This window comes from Lissotriton helveticus, chromosome 3_1 (assembly GCF_964261635.1).
Source record: "Lissotriton helveticus chromosome 3_1, aLisHel1.1, whole genome shotgun sequence".
Taxonomy (NCBI): domain Eukaryota; kingdom Metazoa; phylum Chordata; class Amphibia; order Caudata; family Salamandridae; genus Lissotriton; species Lissotriton helveticus.
In genome coordinates this window covers 72,435,803-72,462,931 of record NC_136061.1, presented here as the reverse complement: position 1 = coordinate 72,462,931, position 27,129 = coordinate 72,435,803, and the positions used below count along the sequence as shown (strand labels likewise).

Genomic DNA, 27,129 nt, shown 5'->3' with positions numbered 1-27,129 from the left:
TTTCTATTCACCTTTGAGAGTGCAAAACTCAGGGGCCAACCCAGTACTGAAAGAACAAAAGCATCTAGCCAGAAATGAGGACATCATGGATGCCAACATGACTTTGAAACTTTAGCAAAGTACTGCAAGAAGTATTGAGGTGGGCCACCACCACCAGTAACCAAAATACTGGCAAAAGGGGAGAAAACAGCACTGCAGGTCTCATTGAAGCTGAAAGAAGAAAATTATACTCTGAAGTCATAAGGAAGAAAACCAAACGAATATTATATCAATATACATTAATCTCACCGCCCTTGGAGTGGTGATGAAGCCACACAGAGCTAACACATTCAATGATAAACCAATTCTCCTCATGGGAAAAACCCTAAAATAATTGTATCACATGTTCATCTATAGATCTAATCCATCACCTCCACTATAAATCTGCGCATGTGAACCATATCAAGACTCTGATGAGTTTTTCTCAGGGGTACAGACAGTAATCCCAGACATGCACCGAACGAGCTGCAGGATTTCAGCCCAATGCGACTGTAGACGCGTCAAAATCAATAAATCCTCTATCGACCTACACCCACCCAGATCTTCAAACTAGACACTTGGTTAAAATGGGACGATCCACCAGCGAAGACTAAGCTGGGTTATGACATTTAAATCTTCCTTTTAAATATATCATATTTTAAGTGTAGGTTAAAGCGACCAAGAATGGGCTGCTGTTGTAAAATGTATCAGGGAACCCACATGATTGGCCAATCACTGGTGTCTCAGGCAGGACCATTGGGACCATTGTCCCCACACTGCTCAAGAAAAACACTATGGCAACCAGTTAGGTTTAGGACAAGGATGCAGAAACAAAACTGCAAGTCCTAAATAAAGCACTGTGACTTCTGGACACAAGTGAAACCCGCCTACACCCTCTGCGACCGCTCCGCAGCATCTGACACAGTCGGACATAAAACTCCATTTAATGTGATAAAAACAACTGCATGGTTCACCTGCTTTCTGTAAAACTCAATAGATATTTTCAGTGCTTAATTTGTAAAACATTAAGTGCCAGGGCTTTGACCAGGAGGCCACTGCAGCTTGCACCACCCATCGCCCTTGTCATCGCTGTCAAAATAACTACTAACCATCTCTCTCGCATGTAAATGCGACAGTTCATATTATTCCAGGTCCCCAAATCTAAAGAAATGGCTGGGAGGCAGGTATTAGCAATTTGAATGTATATTGTATTCCTAAACAGCCGTTGTTCTGTTCCTCTCTAAATTAGATGAGCAGCGCCACCATGTGGTAGACTGTTCTAAGTATGGTGTTGACAATAAAGTGGCGGTGCTGAGCACCGGAAAGCACCGGCTCAAATTAAGCATTGGATATCTTAAATATTAAGGATGCAAAATCATTCCAGTTTCCAGTGCCAATGGTGTCCCCCAAATCTTTCTCCTTGTCCCTTCACTTTTCAATATCTCGAAAAAGACAGAGATGTTCATCTAGCTGCAGATGACACAACATAGGCCTGTCTCACCAGAGTAGGATGTCATACACAATACCCAGTCCTCGAGCAATTACAGAAATGGATGTTAGCAAACAATCTCAGCTTAATCCTATGAAAAGACAATTTCTACTATTTTCTCATCCTGCTACGACAAATGGATCTAAACCCAGATACGGGTTCTCCACGGTGCGGTAAGTGGGCTGCGCCACTAAACACAGTCCACTCTGAAGCAGCCGGACTGCGCTCCTGCACCAAGACGTCTCATCAAAGCATCCGAACCCTACCTATGACATCAGGCCAAACACAGCGAGGATCACCGCCGTCCCTGGAAAGTGTGTAACTGACTATTTCAAAGACTCCTTCAAGACCAGACCTGCCTCCCACTACATATATGCATATTCACATATCTGCACATGCGCCGTGAGCAGGCCTATATGTAAAATGGTTCCTTACTGTCAGCAAATGTAATGCCTGTCGTGCGTATATAAGTACCTTTAACATCGTCAAACCGAAAATTTGTATCCTACATACCTGCAAACTCACATGGTGCCACCACGTGACACACAATATCAGCTCCCATCACATGGTCTCCCATTGAGGAGCCGATATGATATGGAGTGGTACAAAAGGGGGTGGTGATGGACGGAGCATCTGAACCAATCAAACACTCACACCCAGTCAACAGATCTGGGTTTGATCCATCACCGTTCTTCAGCCCACTCTGCCCCCCCAGTTCAGACATGGCTATATGCAAATCAGTCTGACCCTGTGCCTCATGGGAACAGTCCAGCCCGAACTGCCAAGCCATGCCTGGTACAGATGCTCCGTCCATCACCACCCCCTTTTGTACCGATATGATAATGAAGGCAGCAAAACCGTGCTGAATGCCACAGTAAATAGTGTTTTTTCCAGCTTGTTTTCCGGGGCTTTGAACTGCTGACATCCATTAAGGTGTGTGAAAACTTGGCAACAGGGTCAGCAACCTTTTTTGAGGGGGGCGGAGGGCGGTGAGGTTCAAAAGTGTCTCCTAGGTACTTCCCAGCACAAGTCACAAGTCACCGCCCCCTCCTCACACAGTGCCATTGTTCTTCAAGTTGGCAGGTATGATCCTATGTTTTCACAACGAGGGGGTCTACCTTACTTTACAATGCTATAATCCTGTCACGAGACAACTTTGCAATGTACCCAACTAAAATAACATGGTATCAATAACTGACGTGTTTATTATAAGTGCTCTATTAATGTAAGCACTGGTGTGGAATTAGTAATGGAACAGTGCCACGTGAAGGCCACTAATGGAACTGCAGTTCATGAACGAATGTAAAGGTTGCACAAATTCCAAGTTGAAAATATATTTCATGTTGAGGGAGTGTAGATTACAGTGCATGTAGCGAGACATGCTATGACTCCAAAGTTTGCATGATTGGATGAGGAGTTTATCCGAAGAGGTACTACATTTGCTCCAGAAATAAACAGATGCTTATGGCCGACAGCCGCATTTTGGGTTTTAGACAAAAAATGCATTTTACAACACAACTGCTAGATGATGGCATTCTGCAGGGCACAAAAAATCTTTGTACTTTCTCACCGCAAATTAAACGTGTAATGTGGTTTAGATTAAGTAATCCATTGTAAAGTTAGCGATTACAACAGAAGAATGAGCAAAATTCTTCAAACTGACTCCAATCCGCCGCTCTGCCGCGTCTGCATCACACAGCACCGCCGTGGAGTAACAGAACCGATCCTCAGCATTTTGGCTGAGGTTGGTTTCTAAGCATAAGCCTGGATTGGCATCACTCAGGACCTGCAGCATCCCAGTACTGTGCACCCAAACATGGCTGCCAGACCTTCTGACAGATGCTGTGATCATAGAACCTCTTGAGGTCTCGAGCCCCAGGCTGTCCTCCGTTCTACACCAACACTAGCTTATTGAGTCAACCCCCCTTTTCCTGGAGGGTTGCTGCCATCTCGCAGATCATCCCTACAGAGAAGTACCACCACCCTCTTGATGTGGTGCCTTGCTCAGCTTCTCCTACTGTAAGTGCCTCATTCGTGACCTTTAACATCCTGGCTGGAGCTGTGAACCCTCACACATCTCTTTGTATGTGCCTTCAACCTTTCCTCTAAACACTCCTGATATTCTGGTGCAATGTGTCCTCACACACACCTTTCAGCTTCTGCACTATACACAGGGCTTTAAGTGGGATTAAAAAATTGGAGGGTTCTCTCAAAGGAGCGTGGTCGATGCAATTAAGGGCATGGATTAAAAACACCTACGCTAAAAGTCTGTGCTTAGGATAGTGTGAGCCCCCTACTGGTATTTTGCTGTTTCTGTCATTGCATCCAGATATATAATATAACAAGTAACATAACACCTACAACAAGCCAAGACTATTGACTTTGCGAATGGTTGTTAGTTGCATAAGATAAATAAGCTACAACTATGGCTTCGTTGTATATCATATTGAAAATACTGCCTTTCTGAAATGATGAGGCCTGCAACGAGTCTCTTTGAAGTTACCTCACAGGCAGTGCAGGGCGGGACTGTTGCAGAGTTAAGATAACTTTTTTCACCCTGAGAGTGAGGGCAAAATGGAGAGCCCGATAGGGTCTTGTCTCAGCACCTGGGGGCTTATTTACAAGCCCCTTGCTCCACTTTTGCGTTATTTGTAACATGGGAAAAGTGACGTAAAAGTGGTGCAAGGGGCTTGTAAATATGCCCCCTGATTTATAGACCTGCCAGTGCTGAGCACCGGCAGGACCCGGCCCACTTAAAGCCCTGACTATACACAAGTTTCCTAGTGCATTTCAATCTTCAACTGGAGCAGCTCGGTTACAAATTTACCTAAGCACTCATGTACCTTTGGTATTCTCCATATTGCCCCAGGATGTTTATAGTTTGGTTCGCTCCTGCAACTCCTCGCATGTGACTCAGTTGTGAGGTGCGGCACCACTTCTGTTTCTGGGGACTTTCAGAGTCCTTATTCTGTATCGCAACACCGATCTGCACACCCCTGGTTGTTCTACCCTGGACCCATCGCAAGTTCTTACCATGTACCCCAAAGCACAGCTGTGTGCACTTCTTGCTTTTATGGTGCTAGTCCCTCCCAGAGATCTAATGATCACATCTTACTTCTGACCTGTATCCCCTTCTTTATTCTTCTAGTGCTGGGAACTTTATGCTGCTCTTTATGAACAGCTGACACTGCGCATGCGCATTCAGTGCTAAACCAGGGTCCTTTCTACTGTTTTGATTATAGGGAGATCAGGAGGAATCACAAATAGATTCACAGTGTGTTTATATAGACTGTAACACTATATACAGAGGTTGAATAGCTAGAGATCAGCGGTGTAAACTAACAAATACCGGAAGGCCCAGAGTGCTTCAATAGAAGTCCTAAACTAGGAAAAAAGTCCGAAACTAACCATTGCTTCCTTTGCCTTCACCACACAGCACACACAAAGGATCCTGACACCAGGCCTGCCCTGCCCTTTGTCACCCCCAGACAGTATGGAGAATTACAGAGAAAGAGCATGTCTCCCCACACAAAGGCAGGCCCCAGGTATACATGTTGGACCTCCAGAGCCACTCATCATAAAGTTCAAAAGAAGGAGTTTCCTGATGCCAGAGAACTTCTCTGCTGTTTGAAGGACTGATTCTGTCTGAGAAGGAAGAATGGACCTGCTGGTGTTAATCCCAAGCTACATAGAGTGACTCCAAGGGAGGCACTCTTGAGAGAGATACAGGGACACAGCAAGCATCAGAGGCTTCCATGCAAGTGCCCAGCTGACCTGCTGCTACTGGACCTGCCAGCACCCTTCTGCTGGCCTCCGCTGCAGTGAGTCTTAAGCCCTCGGAGGTGCCCCCAGGCTATGGGTGCCGTGGCTCCCCTCAGAGTGTACTCTTCCAGAAAAAAAGGTGTAAATCCTGAAGTTTGGCCTCTTTGTGACAATACACTGGCCTATTCGTGCCAACACCATGCCATCTGTGATGACCGCCAAGCAGCAACCACCAGTGATGACCAGCAATGCGAGGGCAGCACTTCACCCAACAGCAATGTCAGCTTACACTGCCAGCGTCTGCCAGCACCGACCGGCAACACAAGAGCAACACTACGTCGCCTGCAACGCCTGACCAGCTCTTACTACTGTGAAAACTATCCACCATGCCCAACCTGCTCTGTGCGCTACAGGGTCAATGATCTGTGCAGTTCGACCTTCTCTTCATGGCCTCCTCCAACACAAACCCTTCTCTCCAGTCTTGAGAAGGTAACTCTTCAGTAGGACTAACCTGGTTCAGGTATTCAACCTGTACTCCATCACCGTCAGCCATGACTTGTGACTTTCCCCTGGTCTAGCGCGACCAGATGACAGTGAATGGTGTGATGTGCTTGTAGGCGTTATTTCCACTTAAAACTACAGACTTTAATATCTCCAGTTCTACTGATTGGATTTTTGTCATTCTTGTATTATTTTATTTATTAAGATTTACTCTATTTTTCTTAAATGGTTTTGGAAATTTAATGTGCTGTGTTTTCACTTTAGTACTGTGTTTGCTGCGTAAATACTTTTTATATTGCCTCTAAGTTAAGCCTGACTGCTTTTGTGACCAGCTATCAGAGGGTTAAGCACAGGTTATTTTATTGACTTTTGTGGTTCACCTTGACAAGGACTGTGTTTATTACCTGAGGGGGGCCTTCACCCTTCTCAACTGATAACCCAGTTTCTTACAGTGATCTTTTTCTGTGAGTAACTGGGCCATTGGGAGCATGAATGCCAAGTTCCCAGTTCACTAATAAGGCCTGCTGAATGTAGGAGCAGCTACTATGGATCAGCCTCACTCCTGGGCAACCCATTGCAGGAAAAACCTAGATGCATTGAGGACCTCTCAGAAGAAAAGTAAAAATGCATCAAGTTATATGTTATTTCGGTGATTAACTCTTCTCTAACTTCCATTTCACTTCTCCCCACCTCAATTTTCCAATCTCATTTGCCACCGACTATCATTCCCTCTTCTCTACCCCGCCTCTTATTCTGCTCTCTCCTGCCCTTCTGACACCAACTGTCCTGTCAGTCTGTCTTTTCCACCCCTCCTCATCCTCTCCACGCTCTGCTTTGCATCCTAACCACATTCCCTCCTTCCACTACTTCTGTGCCTGCTTTAACAGGGACCTATCTTCCCTATTTCACCTTTACATGGTTCACGCGCTGTATACACAGTTTATTTATAAAGAAATTACACATCTCTCAAGTTGCTCTAAGTACCGCTCATGGACACCTCCATGGTCGAGATATGCTTTATGAAAATGTAAAATACATATATAAATGAACAATGCTGGATGTTATCTTTGGAGCACACAGGCAGGAATATGTTTTTTTAATTTATGGAGTAAATATACTTCTTTGATGACATAAGACTGCTTGACTAAACTTGAACAGGCAGGAACAACACACACATATCTGAAAGAGAAGCTAATTCATTCTTTGGGTTTTTTGTTTTGGTACTAGACTTGTGTTTTGATTCAATGTTTATTTTCGCCAGCCTTTATTATTTCTGTTCTGTTTCAGTGATTGGTTCCCCCTGGGAGTGGAGTTTGGAGCTGTGACTACATTTTAGGGTCTATTTTTAGGATCCAGCAACCACTCTGTTCCCATGACCTTCAGCTGGCATGTTGAAATGTGAACATGTGTTTTTTCTTCTAATCTGATTATTTTGAAACATTAAAATTAGCAGACAGAGTTACAGCTCATAGACTCTAAGGACCCAGCAGAGCAGACGTAGAAGCAGGGTTTAGGATAAAGCAGATGTACACAAAATTATATGTATACATAGGAAGCATGGTTTAATTTAAAACAATCTTAATATTATGAATTTTAAATTCTGTCACCTTTGCTTTAGAACATTAGGATATTTAGCACTCCCTTGAAGACAATACAGTGCTCTGGGCTTCTAATGCCTGGTAGAAGCCTGGAGAATCAACATTCCAATGTTTGTTCACATATATTGCTGTGAACAAAGACCTGATGAAGCCAGAGGGGATTTTAACCCCTCGGGCTCCGTGAGGCCTTTGTTTTATAAATTAGAACATTCTACCCTCTAGGGGTGGAATGTTCTAATAGCCTTGCAGTCGTCCATAGCGGGATATACCGGCCCTTAAAGGCCCGCTCCTTTGTTAAAAGCCCTCACCTTCAGCTCTGGCCGTTAACGCTGAAGTCGGCCTTCAATGGCTATGCAGTGGTGGCTGCTGATATTTGAAAGTGGTGGGCGTAAAAGTTAGAGATGAGTTTTAAGTAGTGAGAAACCACTGCGTTTTCGATCAATCACTTTTGCCTTGTTGTTATTATTATGTTGCAGATCCATTGATGGCTCATGGACTAGTTCCAAGAACCAAGATCCAACCCTCGGCATTCCCACATCATTTACCAGCTTGGACACGCTTATAAAGGAGAGAATTTTTAAACCGTGAGATTGCGGAAATAAAGCCAATTTTGCAATTCTATGTTGTGACTGCAGGCATACCTCCATACAATGGGAAAAGCAACATGAAAAGGGTAAGTTTAATGAAAATAAACACCACTGCACGTCGTCAATGACACCTACATCACCTCTGAATGTTTAGTTAAGCGGGAACCCCTGATGAAATCCAAGCAACAAAAATGTCACTTGTTTTCTCCAGTCCCTTGTACCCAGGCGATATAAATGTATCGCTCACATTCCCCAGAAACACAATTACTCACCCACAATTAAGCATGTTAAATACCCGCTGTTAAATCTAATAATTCCTGCAGGGATACCTGTGCACCTGCCCCATAAACTATGGCATTATGTGCTGTTAGTATATAAATAGTAGCATTGGCATAAACAAGTCTGTCTGTTTATTTAATCCCGCCTCCTGGAGATGGAACTACTACCCGGCAGGGCCGAACTGGGAGCCAAAACCGGCCCTGGCAAAGTGCTCGGCCGGCCCCCCGGGGGGGGGTTGGAGGTACAACCGAGCTGTTTGCCATGGCCGGTTTCGCCCGATTTCGTTACAGCGACCGATATTGCAGCTATGCTGCAAAAACAGCCCTGTAACAAAATTAGCCCCCAGGGGCACAAAACCGGCCCGCAACCCTGGCGGCCCACCAGGGAAATGCCTAGTGCCTGCTATGGCCAGTCCGGCCCTGCTATCCGATGCCCCGCAGGCGACAATCAGATTGGCTCACTCTGCTAACTCCCGTGAACTGCTCCGAAGTATTGATCTGATCTATTGACGCTAAAGCAAATGGGAAGAAGCAAGGAAACGAGCTGCGGGTCTCATGAGCTTCTAGAACAAGGGTCTTCAACCTGGGGGCGGGCCCCCTAGCAGGGCCTCAATTAATCCCGGAGGGGGGTGGGCCGGGCTCTGGTCAAAAGAAGCTTTATTCTGATAGCAGTGCTTTGCTTCCAGCAGAAAAACATGAGCATTTAAAAGCTTGAAGACCACTGATTTAGAGGCTTAGGCTTCTGGACTCACCGTCTTTGTACTGCCTTCTGAACATATCGGCCCCATTCTCTCTTCACTCTGCCGAGAACCTGACGTACGCCTCTGTGGTACGTCACATGCCTTTACCAAATATTTTCTTTCACACTGGTAGCTCTGCTTTATCATATTACGACACATTTCACATTGGTGAGAATAAATACATTCAGATAAATGTCTATCTGAGGATGTTTGGCATCAAAGCTATAGTTCTCACAAAAGAAATAGCTGAATGCGCAATGAAGCATTTAAAGCTTTACCATCTGACACTGACCTTTAAACTTCCCAGCCTTCCCAGCCCCTTCCTTAGATTAGCAGATTGTGTTCACCCTGTAATACATCTGCCTCACATTCACATATCAAGGAATAATCAACAGCATTCTATATTCTTAATGAAACTGTTCATATATTTGGAGCTACATTAACAGTAAACCACAAAAGATGGTGGACGGAATGTTGCACAATGGCAAAACATTCACCCCCAGTCACAGATCTGGGTTTAATCCATCGTTATTTTGCTCACCAAGCCACCCCAATTCAGACAAGGCCATATGCAAATCAGCCTGACCCTGTGCCTCATGGGAACAGTCCAGCCTGAACTGCCCAGCCATGTCTTTCCTGGACCGGAATCAAGCATCCGAGGACCAGTTTCTGGCTATCAGCCGTCTTCAGCCAGGATAGCTTGACTCCAGTGGCCTAGTGAGCAAGGGACCCACATCTGGGCATACCCTTTCCACAGACAGACAGACAGTAATATGTCAAGGAGTTTTCTCAGGGCTTTGAGGGTCCCGAAACATTTCCCCGCCACTTTCCGGATTTGGCTGTCGTTTATCAGTTTGGAGCCAAAATACACTCCAATGTTTTTTACTTCTGCTTTCGGGGTTGGTAGTTGGCTTAACGTCTCAAGCCACCAAGCTGATGACCAAATAGGTGGGCCTTACCCAGAAATAGCACCTCTGTTTTGTTTCCATTGAGCTTCAAGCAATGGTTGGACATCCATGCTGCTGCATCCTCAAGACCCCTGGAGAATTGGTGAGCTGTCTGTTCGGGGTTTTGGGACAGCATCACAATCAACTGAGTATCATCAGCGTATGACACAATGGTCACGTTATGGTTTTCCACTCGCTCTGCAAGTGTCCCACGTACAAGTTAAATAGCCTGGGGCTCAGAATAGATCCCTGTGGGACTCCCTGAGACAGGGGGAGACTCTTAGATGTGTTTGTCTGTTGTGTGACTTGAAAGCTTCGCGAGGAGAGGAATGAGGTCATCCAGCGCAGTGCAGTGCCACTAACGCCGCATGTCTCTCATCTTTGGAGAAGAAGACCATGGGAGACGGTATCAAATGCCGCACTGAGATGAGCAGGCATAAGGATTTTGACACAGTCAAGTCATAGAGTGACGAAGTGAATGTTGTAAATTTCACTGCACCACTTCTACGTGGATTTTTTGTGTGGGAACGCCTAGTCTGCATACATTATGCCTGGTGCAGGTATAATGTAACGCAGGATTCTACAAACTGAAGCATTGGGCCCAATGTGTCAGCTTGTAGATATGGAGCAGTGTGGCACACTGATTGCGCCGCCGCGGAATAAAAAAAAATAGTGACACAGACACAACGGCGGCGCAAGGGGCTTGTAAAGCAGGCCCTCAGTCTGACTGGAAATACCGGCAGAGGCTGGTGTGTGCTGGGCACGCTGAGGCATGATCTGGCTATGCTGGTGGTGATTGTGAGGCGCTCCGGTGAAGCTGGCACTGATGCCCAAGTTAACATGTTCAGAGGCTGGCACTGCTCGGTAAGAAGCAAGCAACCGTAAGCACTGTGTACTAGGGACTGTAAGCAGCCGGCCACTTGACAGCAATGGGTATTCAAGTGGGCAGTATGGGAGCTGGCATCAGGCATTGGTGGGCAATAAGAGACTTCAGGTGCCTTGACGCGCACCTCTTTAAAGCAACAATCGTATACTATATTCAAGAAACTAGCTGAACTGGCTGACTCATGAAGAGCATTATACATGCTTGCAGCTCTTGTTAACCGCATGCGTGAGGGCGGAATTCCGCCCGTACGCTGAGTTTTTTTTAATCGCATGTTACGTGACGAGCTGGGCTCATCATGAGCGTGCAAGGAGGCTACCTCATGACGAGCCCAGCTCGTCATGAGCGTGGAAGGGGTTAAGGGAGCTGGCAGTGCCAGCAAGAGGTGGTAGCTACCCCCATGTGAGGAGAGCACACCTGGATGCAGCCTGCTTTATATAAATGAACTTTGTGGTCGTAAAAATAATTGCATGCCGGCTTTACGACCCATCGTTCTGGAGACGCTACATTTCTAGGCTTGGGCATTCATTTAATAAACTAATAACCTAATGCATTCTGGGAGTTGAAGCCTTCTGCTATTTCTACTGAACGAATTGCACCACAGTAAAAATGCTGGGGGCCTTGTTGAGTTGGGGCGGAAGTCCAGTGAACACTGGGGCGATTCATCCATTTCTACCCTTCCAAGTTCCAAACATACATGGTGGTGTTTTAAAAGCTTTACCTCCTTCCCTGCTGTGTTTATCGAGTAAAAGATACACAACTGATGGACGGAATGCAGAACAAATCAAAACATTCACCCCCAATCAAGAGATCTGGGTTAAATCCATCATTCTTTTTTTCACAATGCCACCCCAGTTTAGACCTGTTCATATGCAAATCAGTCTTGACCCTGTGCCTCATGGGAACTGTCCAGCCCGAACTGCCAAGCCAGGTCCTCCCCGGACCAGAAACAAGCATCCTAGGACCGATGTCGGGGTTTCACCCCTATTCAGCCAGGATAGCTTGATTCCAGTGGCACAATGAGCCCAGGACCCACGTCTGGGCATACCTGGCGCACTTAAGGGTGAGAAAGCAAAAGACACACAATCGAGTGGCACTTTGCTTATCATCCCAGCAGGCACCTGAGGCCCTGTTATGGTGATGCTGATGGTTCCATGAAACATGGCTATTAAATGTTAAATTCTAAGAAAACACAGACTTTAGGATGAAGGGGCCTCCTTGCACGCGCCGGTCATCGAACCCTTCCTGAGTAGGGCATTGGGCCACGCGCTGTCTCCTAGAGCCAAGAAGGGGGCTGCAGTGAAAGGAAGGAAGAAGCGGTTGACTTCCAACAGCTAACCTAACCAATCCTGGAGCTTCTCTCATGCTGTTTTCAGCATGATAGCAGCACCAGGATTGCTTTGAGCAGGCTAACCCTGCGCTCCTTTTGAGCCTAGGTGCCTGTGCCTGCAATCCCTGAGCACTTTACACCAATGGATTGATGCGGTCTGAAGTGTGCATGCCGGGCTGGCCGTTGCAAGACAACCGGATAATCCAACATGCGCACTCCACACAGCCAGCTTCAGTTAGTTATCCTGCTGAAACCATCAGCCCCGCCAGAAACACTCCAAAACTAGAACAGAGATGAAGTGCCGCCACCTGCACTGACTGTAATAGTAATGAGTTATAACTAATTTTTACATGATGTGCCTGGTGCGCTTGCATCAGGCAGGGCGACACTCTTACGCCCTTCAGTAGGAACCGCCACTGACGCTACAGCAGGCTATAAAGCTGTAATGTTTCTCGTGGGTGAAATATCCAGAGGAAAAATTAATTGTGTGAGATTATTCTTGAAAATGTTTTCTTTTTTAAACTTTGCCAATATTATGACGTTTTCGAAAAATGCCCACAAATTAGCACAGATAGCATAACACATATTTTAGAATCACTTAACTTTGGCAGGATAAATTCACTTGAATTAAGGGAACTCATGTTCTTTTTTTCTCTTATATAAAATTACCAACTGTCTTTTAGGGAGCCCGAGACTGGGAACGTAAACCAAAACAACCTTAAAGGATATATTTTTAGCCAACTACTTAGAAGAGAAAATACAATAAAACTGCTTTTCAGAATCATGGTTCCTCCGTGCCCAAAGAAAGAGATTGGTCTATTTTATATTCATTTTTATTTTGACTTTATAGTTCAACCTTTATAAAATGTCTTTTTCTAGGACCTCAATCACAGAAATGATCTTTCACACAGTCTGAGGAGGGAAATATTGATTTTCTGTTATCTTAAGAGCTTCTCCTCAGCACATGGCCCCAGAGGGTGACTGGGAAGTGGATATTAACGTACAGTTGACGAAACAGAACAATGCTCCTATATGTCTCTGACCCAGAGAGGGGTGACGGGTCTATTAATGGCATTCAGCCCCGAGGGCCCAATTCTAAAAAAAATAAAGTTTAGATTGACTTATTTTTTAGAATTTTGAGTTTCTACCATTATGTCTAAAACCTACCAAAGTTGCATATTTCCTAACATACTCAAGAAAACACTTCCCATTTTCAACAATGTGGATGCAATTCAGCATGATTAATGTTACATTTTGCATAATTATGCTTGGTGAAATGCCATCTCCTTTCCATAATGATTCATAAAGGGGGGTGGGGATGGACAGAGCATCTGAATTAAACAGAACACTCATACCCAGTCAAAAGATCAGGGCTTGATCCATCACCGTTTTTTTAGCTCACTGCACCATCCCAGCTCAGAACCTGGCTATATGCAAATTAGTCTGACCCTGGCCCAGTGCATTATGGGAACAGGGCAGACCAAACTACCAAGCCAATTCTTTACTGGAAAGGAAACAAGCTTCCGGGGACCGGTTTCTGGCATTGCAGCCGTCTTCGGCCCGGCTTGCTTGAATCCTGATGGTGCAGTGAGCAAGGGACTCATGTCTGAGCATACCCTGCCACTCCTATAGTGGCCAAAATGATTCATAAAGGGGGCTGGTGATGGACAGAGCATCTGAATTAAACAGAACACTCATACCCAGTCAAAAGATCAGGGCTTGATCCATCACCGTTTTTTAGCTCACTGCACCATCCCAGCTCAGAACCTGGCTATATGCAAATTAGTCTGACCCTGGCCCAGTGCATCATGGGAACAGGGCAGACCAAACTACCAAGTCAATTCTTTTCTGGAAAGGAAACAAGCTTCCGGGGACCGGTTTCTGGCATTGCAGCCGTCTTCGGCCCGGCTTGCTTGAATCCTGATGGTGCAGTGAGCAAGGGACTCATGTCTGAGCATACCCTGCCACTCCTATAGTGGCCAAAACGATTCATAAAGGGGGGTGGTGATGGACAGAGCATCTGAATTAAACAGAACACTCATACCCAGTCAAAAGATCAGGGCTTGATTCATCACCGTTTTTTAGCTCACTGCACCATCCCAGCTCAGAACCTGGCTATATGCAAATTAGTCTGACCCTGGCCCAGTGCATAATGGGAACAGGGCAGACCAAACTACCCAGCCAATTCTTTACTGGAAAGGAAACAAGCTTCCGGGGACCGGTTTCTGGCATTGCAGCCGTCTTCGGCCCGGCTTGCTTCAATCCTGATGGTGCCGTGAGCAAGGGACTCATGTCTGAGCATACCCTGCCACTCCTTTAGTGGCCAAAACCCGAAGCTTGTTTCCTTTCCAGTAAAGAATTGGCTTGGTTTATTCTTAGTCCATTTGCAGGTAAAAGTTTTAATGGGCAGAGTGCCTAATCTCCATTGAATGAACACTTTTCGTGCTAAAATGGGGAAAATGATGTCCATAAAACCTTCAAATTGGTAAGAATTTTTGGAATCCAGAAATCGGTCTGTTAAAGTGCCATTATTCGGTGCAGTTACCAAAGTGGATAAACTTTTTTCCTTGTATATTTCCACCAGTCTTTTGCGGGAAACCCTTTGGCAACCCTGTTCAGGAACCTCCCATAACTCCGGGAGTCTGAGGCGATAAAGTTCTTTCTTAATAAAGACCAACCAAGGAATTCTGTCACGCTTGTTCAAGTTCATTACATGAATGAGATCTTGCCTATAGTGAGCAAGCTCACTTGTGGTCCAAAGCCTGTACCAGAATCTTAGAGGCTTTAGTTCCAGGTCATCTACTATGGAGAGGAGACCCACGTCTAATCTCAAGGGGAGCAGGGGTGTGCCGCGGGGGAGGGCTAGGAGACGTCTAAGAAAAATATTTTCTACACTCAGAAGTTCTGTCCCTGCTTTATGCCCCCATAGCTCACTTCCATAGGAAGCAGCCGCTTTAGCTTGGGTTTTATACATTTCTAATGCCGGGCTGATGGGTTTAAAAGTTGAGGTGTTTGCGACCTTCAAAATTGCACCCGACAGTTGAGACAGCTTTAGCCGGGATCTTGCTATTTGGGGGTCCCAAGATAGGTTCTCATGTAGGGTTACACCCAAATACTGAAAGGTTTTTACCCTTTCCAGTCTTGCTGGGCCCAAGGATGGGTTAGGTCTGGTTTTGGGGGAGGGATTAAATATCATGAATTTGGTCTTTTCTGTATTGATCTCAAGACCATGTTGTCTACAGAAAAGACCAAAACCATCTAAAATCCGCTGGATCCCCATCGGGGATTTGGAAAGCAGGATGGTATCATCGGCGAACATGATAGCCGGTACCCTCCTGCCTGCCAGGAAAGGAGCGTCATTGTCCCTAACATTGTCGAGATGAGATATGACACTGTTAACGAAGATGCAAAACAGGGTTGGCGCCAAGACGCAACCCTGTCTTACCCCTCTAAGAACTGGGAACCTAGATGACACCACTCCATCCCTCCCACACCTAACCTGTGCAAAATTACTGGCATGGAGCCTAACTATGGCATTTAGTAGGAGGGTAGGGACACCCAGCTCCTTAAGGACTTCCCACAATTTTTTTCGGGGGACAAGGTCGAAGGCTGACCTCAGGTCCACGAACACCATGTACAGCCTCCCCCCCTCGATCCTCACTGTTTTCCAGTAGAGGAGAACGAGACGGAAAATCTGATCCATGGTTGACGTGTTTTTTCTGTAGCCAGCCTGGAGGGGACTCAGAATTTCATTTTCCTCCATCCAATCTAGAAGGTGGTCCAGGAGGAGGCGGGAAAATAGTTTTTGGGGGACATCTATGAGGCTGATCGGCCTGTAGTTGGCTGGGAGAAGAGGAGAGCCCTTTTTGAAAATAGGCACTATCTCCGCCCCCAGCCAAGTACAGGGGATTTCCATACCTCCCGCTATTGAATTGAACAGAATGAGGAGGTACGGTCCCCATATCTCTGGGTGGTGTCTAAAGAGGTCGCCGGGCAATCTGTCTAGTCCCGGGGCCTTCCCCTTCGCCAGTCTCTCAATTGGACTGACCACCTCACCGAGGGTGAATTCTAATCCGGGAACAGAATCGGATATAGCATCGGGGTCGACATCATTTGCAAATTCAACGGTATCTTGATACAATTTGCCAAAGTGGTCTTCCCAGACAGAGGATGCAATGTTTGGCTCCACTGCAGCTTTGGGTTCTCCTGTGCCTGTGTTTACCAAAGACCAACATTTTCTGGAATACCTTGCTTCTAGCCCTAGGGAGAGGTCCTGCCATCTGTTCCAATCCCATTCCGACCTTGCCTTAGCCATGGCTTCCCTATATTTCCGCCTAAGCTTGGCGACCTTACCCTTATCAGAACCTGCTTTTATTGTAGCTATTAGCGCTGTCTTGATCTTTTTACAGGAAGAATTTTACCAGGTTGAAGTTCGAATCTTTTTCTTCCGTGGGACTACCACTGGGTAGAAAACCTCGCCTAGAGCTCCCACTAGGTCTACATGGATTTGAGCTACTTTCTGATTGAAGTCTGGTGGTCTAGGCTGATTAATTAGTACATCAGTTCTTTTAGCTTAGGGAGTGCTAATTCATAGATTTTAGTTAAGCTCTCTTCTGAATTTGCCAGTTTCCCCCATTTTACCCTATGTCTATTAGAGCTAAGAACCAAATTCCCTGGATCTTCACTGGGATTAACAGGTAGTGACCCAACCGCAGGTGCAGGATGCGCCATATCTAATAAAAGTGCGTTGTGGTCACTGTCTGTTCTTACAATTACCCTAAAATCCTGAACCTTGGACCACAGACCAGTGGCCACAAAAATGTAGTCCAACCTTGATTCATGGTCCTTCCTATTGAAGGTGCATGATGAAGGGGTGTCAGAAGGAGTCCGTCCATTACAGGCCCTTAACGCATAATTTAGTGTTAGGGACATAATTTGCACTGCAAGAGGGGACCAGGATTTGGGGTGGGGGGATTGACATAATGGAACACCCCAAAAGTCATCTTCAGCAGTAAAGGCGCCCTCCTTTAAACCTTCCAGTGGTTCAAAGTGACAATTAAAATCTCCGCCCATCACTATCTTACAACCAGTGGGGAGTTGGCCCAGGAATGACGAGAGATCTTCTAGTGCAGGTGACTCCATGGCCACACTGACTGGGCGAGAGTATACATTGATAATTGCCAGATTTACCGCATTAGGCCACTTGAGCAGAACACACTGGATGTCTTGCGAGAACGTCGGTACATTCTCCGCATTACACCCAATGTGACTGGCTACTCAAACCGCCAAACCGCCTGAGGGCCTCCCTTTACCATTCCACCTGGCTTGAATTTAAAAAATTGCATATCCTACTCTACACAGAGCTTCCCTGGCCCACGTCTCTTGGAAAAGACAGATATCACTACTGCCTACTAGGGAATCCCAGTCATTTGTGTGTAGTTTATTAGCAATACCCGCTACATTCCAAGAAAGGACCTTCAGGGTTTTAGCTGGTGGTTTTGAGCCCAACCCCCCAGTTTTCTCAGGTTCGCTGTCCAGTGATAAAACTACGGGCCCTTGCAGTGATGTTTCCAGGATGGATAGGGCAGTGGGTGTTGAGTTGGGACCAGGCGGAACTACGGGTGATGGACTATGACCAGGTAGACTACAGGGTACGTTAATTACTCGGCCCTGGGAGCCAGTAGGAATTAAGCTTTCCGGGGGGGATGCATCAGTTTCTCGAATGATGTCATCAATGTCGCCTGCAGATTCGCTAGCGATACTTTGGGTACATCGCGAGTATGCACCCTTTTGAAGTCAATCAACCTGATCAAGACAGCTGAATCTGTTGGGGTGTACATAGGTGCCACAGGCAGGAATAACATTGCGAGTGGGCCTATATCTTGACCCATCAACAGCAAAGCCCACCCTTGTCCAGCCATCATCCCTCCTCATAGTCAAATCACGTACATTGGGATAGAAGTATGGCAGGGGAACCAATTCTATGGAAGTGTTTCCTGCACCCCCAAGCCAATTACAGATATAGGTAGCAACCTGGGGACTCTTAAAGCTTACAATTATACAGTCCCCTACACATTTCTTGGCGGTGTACCCAACCCATGGAACCCTTCTAACCATAAGAACCTCTCCTTTTAGATTAGGTGGTAAGGGCCTTTGAATATTTAACCAACTGATGACCTTATTACGTAGGGAATGATAAGATTCTACCACGTCGCTAGAAAGCTCTGGTGCCCCCATCAGAATCACAGTATAGGGTGCCGCCTCTGGAGGCAAGTTAACTGCTTTTCGCCGGTTATTGGAACTAGCTAACCGGTTTGAGCAGTTAGCTGTTCCATTTGATGGTCTCTCCTGGCCAGGTAAGCCGGCCGAAGCGGGTAGCTTCGACCTCCTTACATTTGGTACCGGAGGCAGTTGCCTAGGAAGGGGTACAGGGGCAGGCTGTGGCACCATGGCTATGCTAGTGTGTTCCCCAGAGAGGGCTGTTGGTGGTATAGGGGCCACAGTGGTTGTAACAATAGGGGGATGAGAAGTCCCGGCATTATCCCCATGGGCTCCATGTATGCTTACTTTTGGCCGTAGATGACCGTCACCACTTCCACTTAGTCTTTCTATAGCTATAAGTCTAGCCTCTATGGAGTCTAATTTAAGGGAGAGAGGATCCAAAAGGCTTTTGAGGATACCAGTGAGTGAGCAAATAATGTGCTCTGTGGTGTTAGGAATGGCCCTACCAAAAATAAATGGACCAGTGTGCGAAGGAATCGGAATGGGAGGTGGAGTGCTCGCCGTTTCCATGTCGTTCCCAAGGACAGATGTTCTAGGGGCGTTCGGGCTATCTTCAGTTATATTCATGATGGAGTCAACTTTAGCCCTTTTGGCGCCTTTGGGCTTCCTAGATCTTTTTCTTTTCAGGGCAGCGTCCTCTCTGTGGCCCATGTATTCAGTTGATGTAGGACCATCCCCCAGAGCCCTAGTTGGTACTGGCTCAACAGTGAAGGAGGGTTCCACCTCATCAATAATACGTAATGAGTCTCTGTCCCTGTCAATCAATCAATCAATCAGGTCATTTGTAGAGCGCACTACTCACCCGTAGGGTCTCAAGGCGCTGGGAGGGGGGGGGGGGGTGCCGCTACTGCTCGAACAGCCAGGTCTTGAGCTTCTTCCTGAAGGAGAGGTGGTCTTGGGTCAGGCGCAGATTGGTGGGAAGTGAGTTCCAGGTCTTGGCGGCCAGGTAGGAGAAGGATCTTCCTCCTGTTGTCGCTCTTCGGATGCGGGGGACGGCGGCGAGGGCGTGGTTGGTTGATCTGAGGAGGCGCTTGGGAGTGTAGAAGTTGATCCGGTTGTTGAGGTAGCTCGGGCCTTGGTCGTGTAGGTCGTGTGAGAGTTAGATGGTGTCCTTAGCTGCTGTAGGACGGACTCTATGGTTTGGTCAATACTATCCATGAGTGATAGGTGCGTGGCATCAAGAAGCAGTGATGACATGACATTAGATGGTGACCCCGGTGGAGCCAGATGCGAATTTTCTATACCCTCCGCAATTTGCTTTTCCAACACAATAAGTCCCTTCTCAACCACTGTATTTGCCTTGGCAAGGAAATTATCCAAAGTTCCTGAAGCCATGGAGGCTGCCTTGCTTCTGGTATCTCTTGTAGCCATTTTGTTTGATCCCCCACTTCTTGGCGTCCAGGCAGAGAGGCAAAGGTGACCTAGGAGGTAAGGCGTTAGAGGGGAGGCCCGGTCCGGTCTCTACCGGCCTCAAACGGCCCACCCTTTGCCCGAGCTTCGCCCCGTGCTCCGTCCCGCGCGCGTCCCGCGGGGATGGGCGTGCCTATATAGCAAGAGGGTGCAGGGGCGGGAAGAGACACCAGCTGCGCTGAGTTGTGAAAGCGCTTGGAATGCTGGATCTCGCAGTCCCGGCCCCTGGTGCTGCTGTTGTTGGTTTCCCCCTCTGCAGTTCCCAGCTGCCTGGATTAGCCTCCTGATGCCCAGTATCCTCGTTGTAGAATCCGAGTTTGTGGCAGTAATTCCCAGCAAAGGTAACAGGAAAGTGACAGCAGAAAAAACAGCTGCGAGCGGCCAAAACATAAAATGGTAATAACTAAAAGTTATTACCATTCGATGTTTCATTTGCACCTTGCGGGCGGGTGGGTGGGCTTTCTGCTCTGCTCTTTGAGCAGGGCAGGGAAGGAGTGGTTTGCCCACTCCTGAGTGTTCAAAGACTATTCGTTCGGTACTCTCTGGCCGCCCAAACCAGTCATGCGCACTCTGCCCTCGTCAGTGTAGGCTGTATTGCAGCCTGCATGGAGAACATGGCCACCTAATTAGCCTCTGCCGGGGCGGCGTCCCGACCAAACACAACGCTGCCTGCAGCATTGTGATTGGCTTAGAGGAGGGAGCCTGGCTGTCTGCTTCCTGTTCCTGTTTGAGGCAGGAGCCAAAAAGACACGGGACCCAGCGGAAAGGTACGTTTAATTTAAAAAAAAATGTAATTTCCCTGCGATCCCCCCATGAAATCTCCCCAACGCGACCTCCTGTACCTGCCCCCCTCCGGCGAGCAAGCCTGCCGCAACTGGCAACAGGCATCCCCAGATATATGCACAAACTTGTTGTGCCAGAGAACACAAGTTGTATCTCACTGATGAAGCCCAACAAGGCACAACCAGTCTTCTGTTCCCATTTAGAGAGAATCTGCCCTAGAAGTAGTGGGGGACTGTTTCTATTGGGACATGACCGCACCTTGTTTCCGTCTGCCCTGTCCTTTCCTGGAGTGACACAGAGGACAATAAAACATGGTGTGGAATATGGCCCGAACAATTGCCAGTGGCTGAGACTTTTACAAGCATTACACCCATCACCTTCTGCAGTCTTGACACCTCAAGCTTCACAACTTCACATTGACATGAGTATGACCTTGAGTGCCATGACCTTGACAGGGATCCAAGAGCCACTTTTCTAGGACTGGAGTTAGAAGAGTAAATCTGCCCAGTTTTGTCCATGTCAAGGTTTGTCACTGTAACAGTTGTAATTATGAAGGCACATACACGCTGACGTGTATGTCACCCACAGACTCACCTTTGCAGATGCTGCCCTCCCGGGCGATGACCTGTTTACAGATGCTGCATAGCTTCACCTGCTTGAAGTTCTTCACCTTGAAGACGTGTGCTTTCGGCTTGTCCAGATCTTCTGGCTGTAGAGGGGGAAGGAGACAAGAGGAGACGGGCGTCAGTTGCAAGCACTTATAAAATGGCATTCAGAGCTTGGTTGTGCGCATGTGTCCAGTGAATCTCTCACTGAGGAACACGGGACACATGACATTTCACACAAGAAATATTTCCTTGCATGAACAGCACATGGACTCATGAAAGCACAATGTATTGAAAAACTACGGTATTGTTTAATAATCATATTCAAAAGCATTAAAGAAACAAAGTCTGCCAATTGGTTGTCCATGGCAGCCCACACCAGTGTGCTGATGTGCAGACTACCCGACCAAAGTGCAAGTGTACTATCTCAGCCTCTCATCCTTCTCAGAATGATAAAATGAAAGTCCCGTTGACCTGCCCTGGATTTAGTTATATGTGAGGGTAGTGCCATGGCAGACCATGAGATAGTTTTATTTTTTTTTAGGTTTAGATAGCCCGTGCCCCTATCTTCAAATGTTTATGTTTAGCTATAGGGTGTGGGCAACAAGACTTGTGATTCTGACGTTTCTATGACTTGACTGCGTCAAAAACCTTATGTCTGCTTCAAGCAGGACTAAGGATTGATGCAGGTATTTTCACATGGGACTCGCCCATGGTTGACACATTGCTGGAGTTGTGTCCGTTTTCCGACACACTCCAGCAGTGCGTCCTTTTTTGCACCACCAGATACATCAGAATTCGTGACGTATCTGTAAATCCTTGCGCCATGGAATGCCGTATTGTAAATGGTGTTGTAAGGATAGTGCTATGAAAAGTGACACATCGCGGTTTTTGCCCAGCAATGCGTCACTTTCATAAATGAGGGCCTCAGTCCTTATCTACACCTCAAACATAAATTAAACTGGTAATGATCTGATATCACCTAAGAACTAAGCACTACAGATTATTCAGCTTGTGTGCAGAGCACAATTGACAGCGCTGCTCTTCAGTTTGGTTTTCATCATAGAGAAATGATATACATACATATGTACATATGCAATCAGCAAACATACTTGATAATGACATCAATTGCCAATTTACCATTTAATGTAAAGGAGGGCTCTTTCTCAAGAGCCCTTTCCTTTGAACATTACTCCTCTGACACCTCAGGCATGAGATGATAAATAAACATTTAGCATCTTCTGTTAAATTAACGCACAACTGGAATTAAAGCTAGTGTGGGGGATTCCGGATGCGCACTATATACATGTTAAAAGAGGCCATCAGATTGGGGAGTGATCATATAAATGTAAATCAGAAGCGTGTACTCAGTTCCAAGCTGCATTATGTGTGTTCTCCACTGCAATGACGCCATATTTCATTGCTGCCTTTTATTTAGTGGACTTTTACCTCCTTGCAGTCACTTCAACGACACCTCAACCACATCAAAATGTATGCAGTCTCATCATCACTTCATCCAAAGCATCAGGAACATTTAACATGAATATATTACATGGTGTTCTTCAATATCTGCATAAGAGCAGTCTCTAATTTCTTTATAATTGGCAACTGGTGATACACTATGTTGCCTGTTATAAATAACTGACTTTTAGCCGCTCAACTGTAATAACTTACTACAGTTGAGTTCTGAAATCACAAAACCTTCTGCCAGAGCCAGCAGACCAGGGGAAAGGTAGGTCATATTAAGGAGCAAAATTGAAACACCTATTTAAACAACAACAATTAATTCAGCTTTTCTTTCTTCTGCTCTGTTTTTATAGCTGTGCAGCAACAAATAGAAAGGAGATATTTTTGGCAACAAGTTTATTTTTTGCACTCCTTAGGTACTTATAAAAAGGTTACAATCTATGCGTATGCCTCTACACATTTTGAGCTACTCTTCCTTTCTAAAAAAAAACAACACACTTGTATTAAACAGATTCTAATATATTTTTGCAACAATTATCTAACACCATTTTTCATGTGTTTAATTTTGCACTAGAGATTCTTGGACATATTTATGACCTGGTTTGTGTCATTCTTGCACCATGCAATGAGTTGCAAGAGCAACACAAAACGTAAGTCAGATTTTTGAAGCCACACAAAGACACTATGTTAGCTTTGAGTGGCTCCAAATATCTGGACTAACGTAATGTACCGCAAATCGCTGCGTTGCTTCATTCTGCCCTAGCAAGGTGATTCATGGGCACTGCGTGGGTGTTCCCACACAACGCCCATGTTTTTAAAAACATTCCCAGACTTACAAGATCTTGTAAACCTGGGAATATGTCAAAAAGATATGCCTCCCCAGGACAGGCATAACAAGGAGAAACACCTTTATTTCTCTTTGTTACTTCCTCTTTCTCTGTTTCTCTGCATTCCGTAGCACGCGTAGATACAGGAGTATGCCTCTCAGGATTGTATTGTGTTCCTTCACAAAAACAATGCTGTATGAAAATCAGGTAACCTTGCACCATGATGCAAGGGTGCCTGTGATGGCGCTAGGCTCCCCATTGTGTGCCAGCGAAGAGGGAAAAGTCAGGAATGCACTGTACACTTTAAATATGGCATATTCTTGCCTTTTTCCGGTGATGCAGTACAGTGCAGCAAGGGGACTTGCTACGTTGCACTGTGCTACTATTTCATAAATATAACCCTCTGTTTTAATACTTCGTGTTTGCAAACATTTTCTCTATTTCATATGAAAGTGCTACTTACCAAGCATTTACGTGATTTGTAGGGAAGGTGATGAAGTATATTATATGGAATAAACTACCCCCTGCCATACATAATAAGGATATTCAAGTCTCCTTGGAGTTCCATGAACGTATAGAGAAACTCTCTCTTGGACCTTGTTCCTCTATATTGGTATGGAATTCCTCTGTGACATTTAATATCTTTATCATGTACAGCAAGGGGCACTTTATCCCATATATAATTTAGTACGAGAGTAAAAAAAAAAAACTAAATCATTAATAAATAGTTACATGAATGTATTTTGCTTGATAGTGAGAAAATAATGAATAATGAAGAGAAAGACATGAAATACAAAGGTGCGTGGAGTAAGTATAGTGTTGTATAGTATAGTGTGAACAGCAGTGGTAGGTAGTAGTGGTAGGGCGTAAAAGTTTGGTATGACTTTTATGTACTGAGCGAAGCGGGCAAGCTTATCAGACAAACCTGGGGCCTAGACTGGATCCTCCTCCGGAGAAATAAAATTAAAAAATAGATTGGCAAATGGTACATTTTAAAGTAAATTAATTTAGTGATAAAGCAAGGCTTATAGAGCAGTGGAAACATATAGTTTTGAAATATTAAACACATAAATAACTGCCCTATAGCTTACTGCATTAATATGTTCAATAGTTACTGTAAAGTGCAAATTGTACAACACAACAACTTCAGTCTTTTAAAGTGTGTTCATGTGCAGTGTCTGGCACTTCATGAGGCACCAACCTTGGAAGAAAATGCTCTAACTAGTCTTCGGGATGGACCCACAGCTGCTGATTGCCACCATTTATATAGAAATATGTGAAGACAGGTTTTTAAGGAGTATGGAAAATGTGTTGACTCTCTAAAAGGGAAAATACATTTCTGTGATTTCCATAGTGTGCTATGTATGTGATGTAATTCAATCCAGATAAATAATATACCAACTGACCTACACCCAAAATCTGTCGGGGTATTCAGCTTTATCAATGGTTGTTAGCTGTTTAACATAAATGAGTAACCACAGGTTTTTGTTATAAATAATTAACCTTCAAAACTTTTAATTCTGAAATTTCAATAGCATTGAGGCCTCTGGAAAGAATTTTGGCCTTCAGTTATGTGCTCTTTATGTTAGCTATATATGTCATTTTTCACTTTACATCCTGTCCATCTCAACGTCTTCAACCACCTCTTTCCTCTTCAGCAACCTCTTTTCACTTTTTCCCAAGTGCACTTCCTTGCATCTCCTTTCCAATTCCAAGCATACACTGCATTGACTCACACTAAAGCAATTTATTTACTTTTGCTTTTGCCCAGTAAATATTTTGCCATCTGTGCATCACTTTCAAACACATTTTGCCAAAACTGCAATTACACCTGGAATACATGACCATTGTTCTATGTGCTCTGCAGAGGGGCCAACCCTCTGACAGGCCCGTCTGCTTTGGCTTCAGCCTCAGAGCTCTCAATCAAAGCCCCTCAAAGCAACTCCACAGCTCAAAGTATGCATGGAAAAAAATACAGATGAAAACGCAAATACATTAATTAAATAGAGAACTCTTGAGGAAGACAAGATTAAGAAAGTAAATCATTGACATTCATTGCCTTAAGGTCTTTAACACTCGTTGCCATGTTTTTGGCATTAATGTATTTAAGGGCATGAAGACATGGCCAGTTTTATGTCATACAGCAGATAAATATCTTCTGTAGGCACAATTCTCTTGCTTTGTGCTTGACTCGGATGTATGACGTTACAACGCATGCTTTTACCACGCATGCTGTTACAACGCAAGTATTACAACGCAAACCTTTACAACGCATTACACTTGGGGGTGCAGGATAGTGAATAGTTTAATTTACTATTCCAACTCCAGTCCCCGTGGACACTAGGGAAGGTGTTGGATAGTAAATTAAAACTATTCCCTATCCTAGAGCGCCCCTCAGTGTAATGCGTTGTAAAGGTTTTCGTTGTAATACTTGCGTTGTAACAGCACTGCGTGGTAAAAGTTTCGTTGTAAAGGATGTTTCCCGCTTGACTCGGATATTTGGATCAACTTCAGAAGGACACAATAACCTGGAGGGGTGGAGGTGGGGCTTAGGTCCTCCTTACCCCAGGGTTGCCCTCATGGGATGCATTAACTGTGTGTCAACTTTTTGCGGTGTACAGTCGGTGTGCTTACTGAAGGCCTCTTTGACTCTGAACCTGCATCCATACTACTGAGTTGGTGCTGAGGTAAACTGTGCACCATGCAAATGAGGGAACGAGTGGTGTATGTGTGTCGGCACTATCTTTATTACAGAAGGGGCCACACAAGCATCTGCTGATTCCTTTGTAATACTGCAGTGCCCCGGCGGTGCAGAAAACGTGTGCACATGTCGACTGCAAACTTACTTCTCTCTAGTTTTCCTAGAGTACTCAAATGCACACAATTTACTCATACACATGTTCAACAAGTGGAAAAGCCCACAACGATAATTCTGAAGCAAATGTTTCTATGCACAGTTAACTGAATTTTTTACGTGTGGTACAAACACCTTACCCTGCACCCAGGGCTTTAAGTGGGATGAAAAAACTGTGGGGTCTTTCAAAGGGGCGTGGCCAGTGTAATTAGGGGTGTGGCTTTAAAACACTTATGCTAAAAATCTGTGTTTGGCATAGTGTGCCACCCAACTTGTATTTTGCTGTTTCTGTCATTGCATCCAGATAAGTGACACAACAAGTAATATCATAGCTATAACAAGTCAGGACGATTGGCTTTGTCAATGGTTATTAGTTGCATAAGATAAATAAGCAGCAACTATGGCTTGTTACATATAATATTGAAGAAGCTTCCAATTAAAGCCCTGGTGACCCTACCACAATGTTGCTGTTCGTGCGTTTCAGAAAGAGAAGGGAAATCCAGAAAGAAAATTACTCTTTAAAGGATTTTCCTTCCCCCACAACGCTCACCTGGCACGACGTCATGCCGTAACTTCTCCACGAGTGAGAAGTGAGCAGTGTGGGCAGCGCACATCTATGTGCTTGCTGTCTCGAAACGGGTCTCTATCGGGCTGTTTTGCGCCCTGGCACTTTTTTCCGGACTGCAGTGACAGCAAACTGCCGTCACTGCAGTCCGGAAAAAAAATGGACCGCCTGTGCTAGGGCTCAAAACAGAGCCCGATAGAGAC

The 27,129-nt window shown here is 45.5% G+C and overlaps 1 protein-coding gene across 1 annotated transcript in view; it reads right to left on the bottom strand.

The window, feature by feature from the left end:
• TNS1 (tensin 1) overlaps positions 1-27,129 on the bottom strand; it is a 1,078,078-nt gene that overhangs the window by 878,806 nt on the left and 172,143 nt on the right. Inside the window, exon 2 of the mRNA XM_078679262.1 lies at positions 21,203-21,317. Coding sequence (XP_078535388.1) covers positions 21,203-21,317 — 115 coding nt within the window. The remainder of the gene's footprint in view (positions 1-21,202; positions 21,318-27,129) is intronic.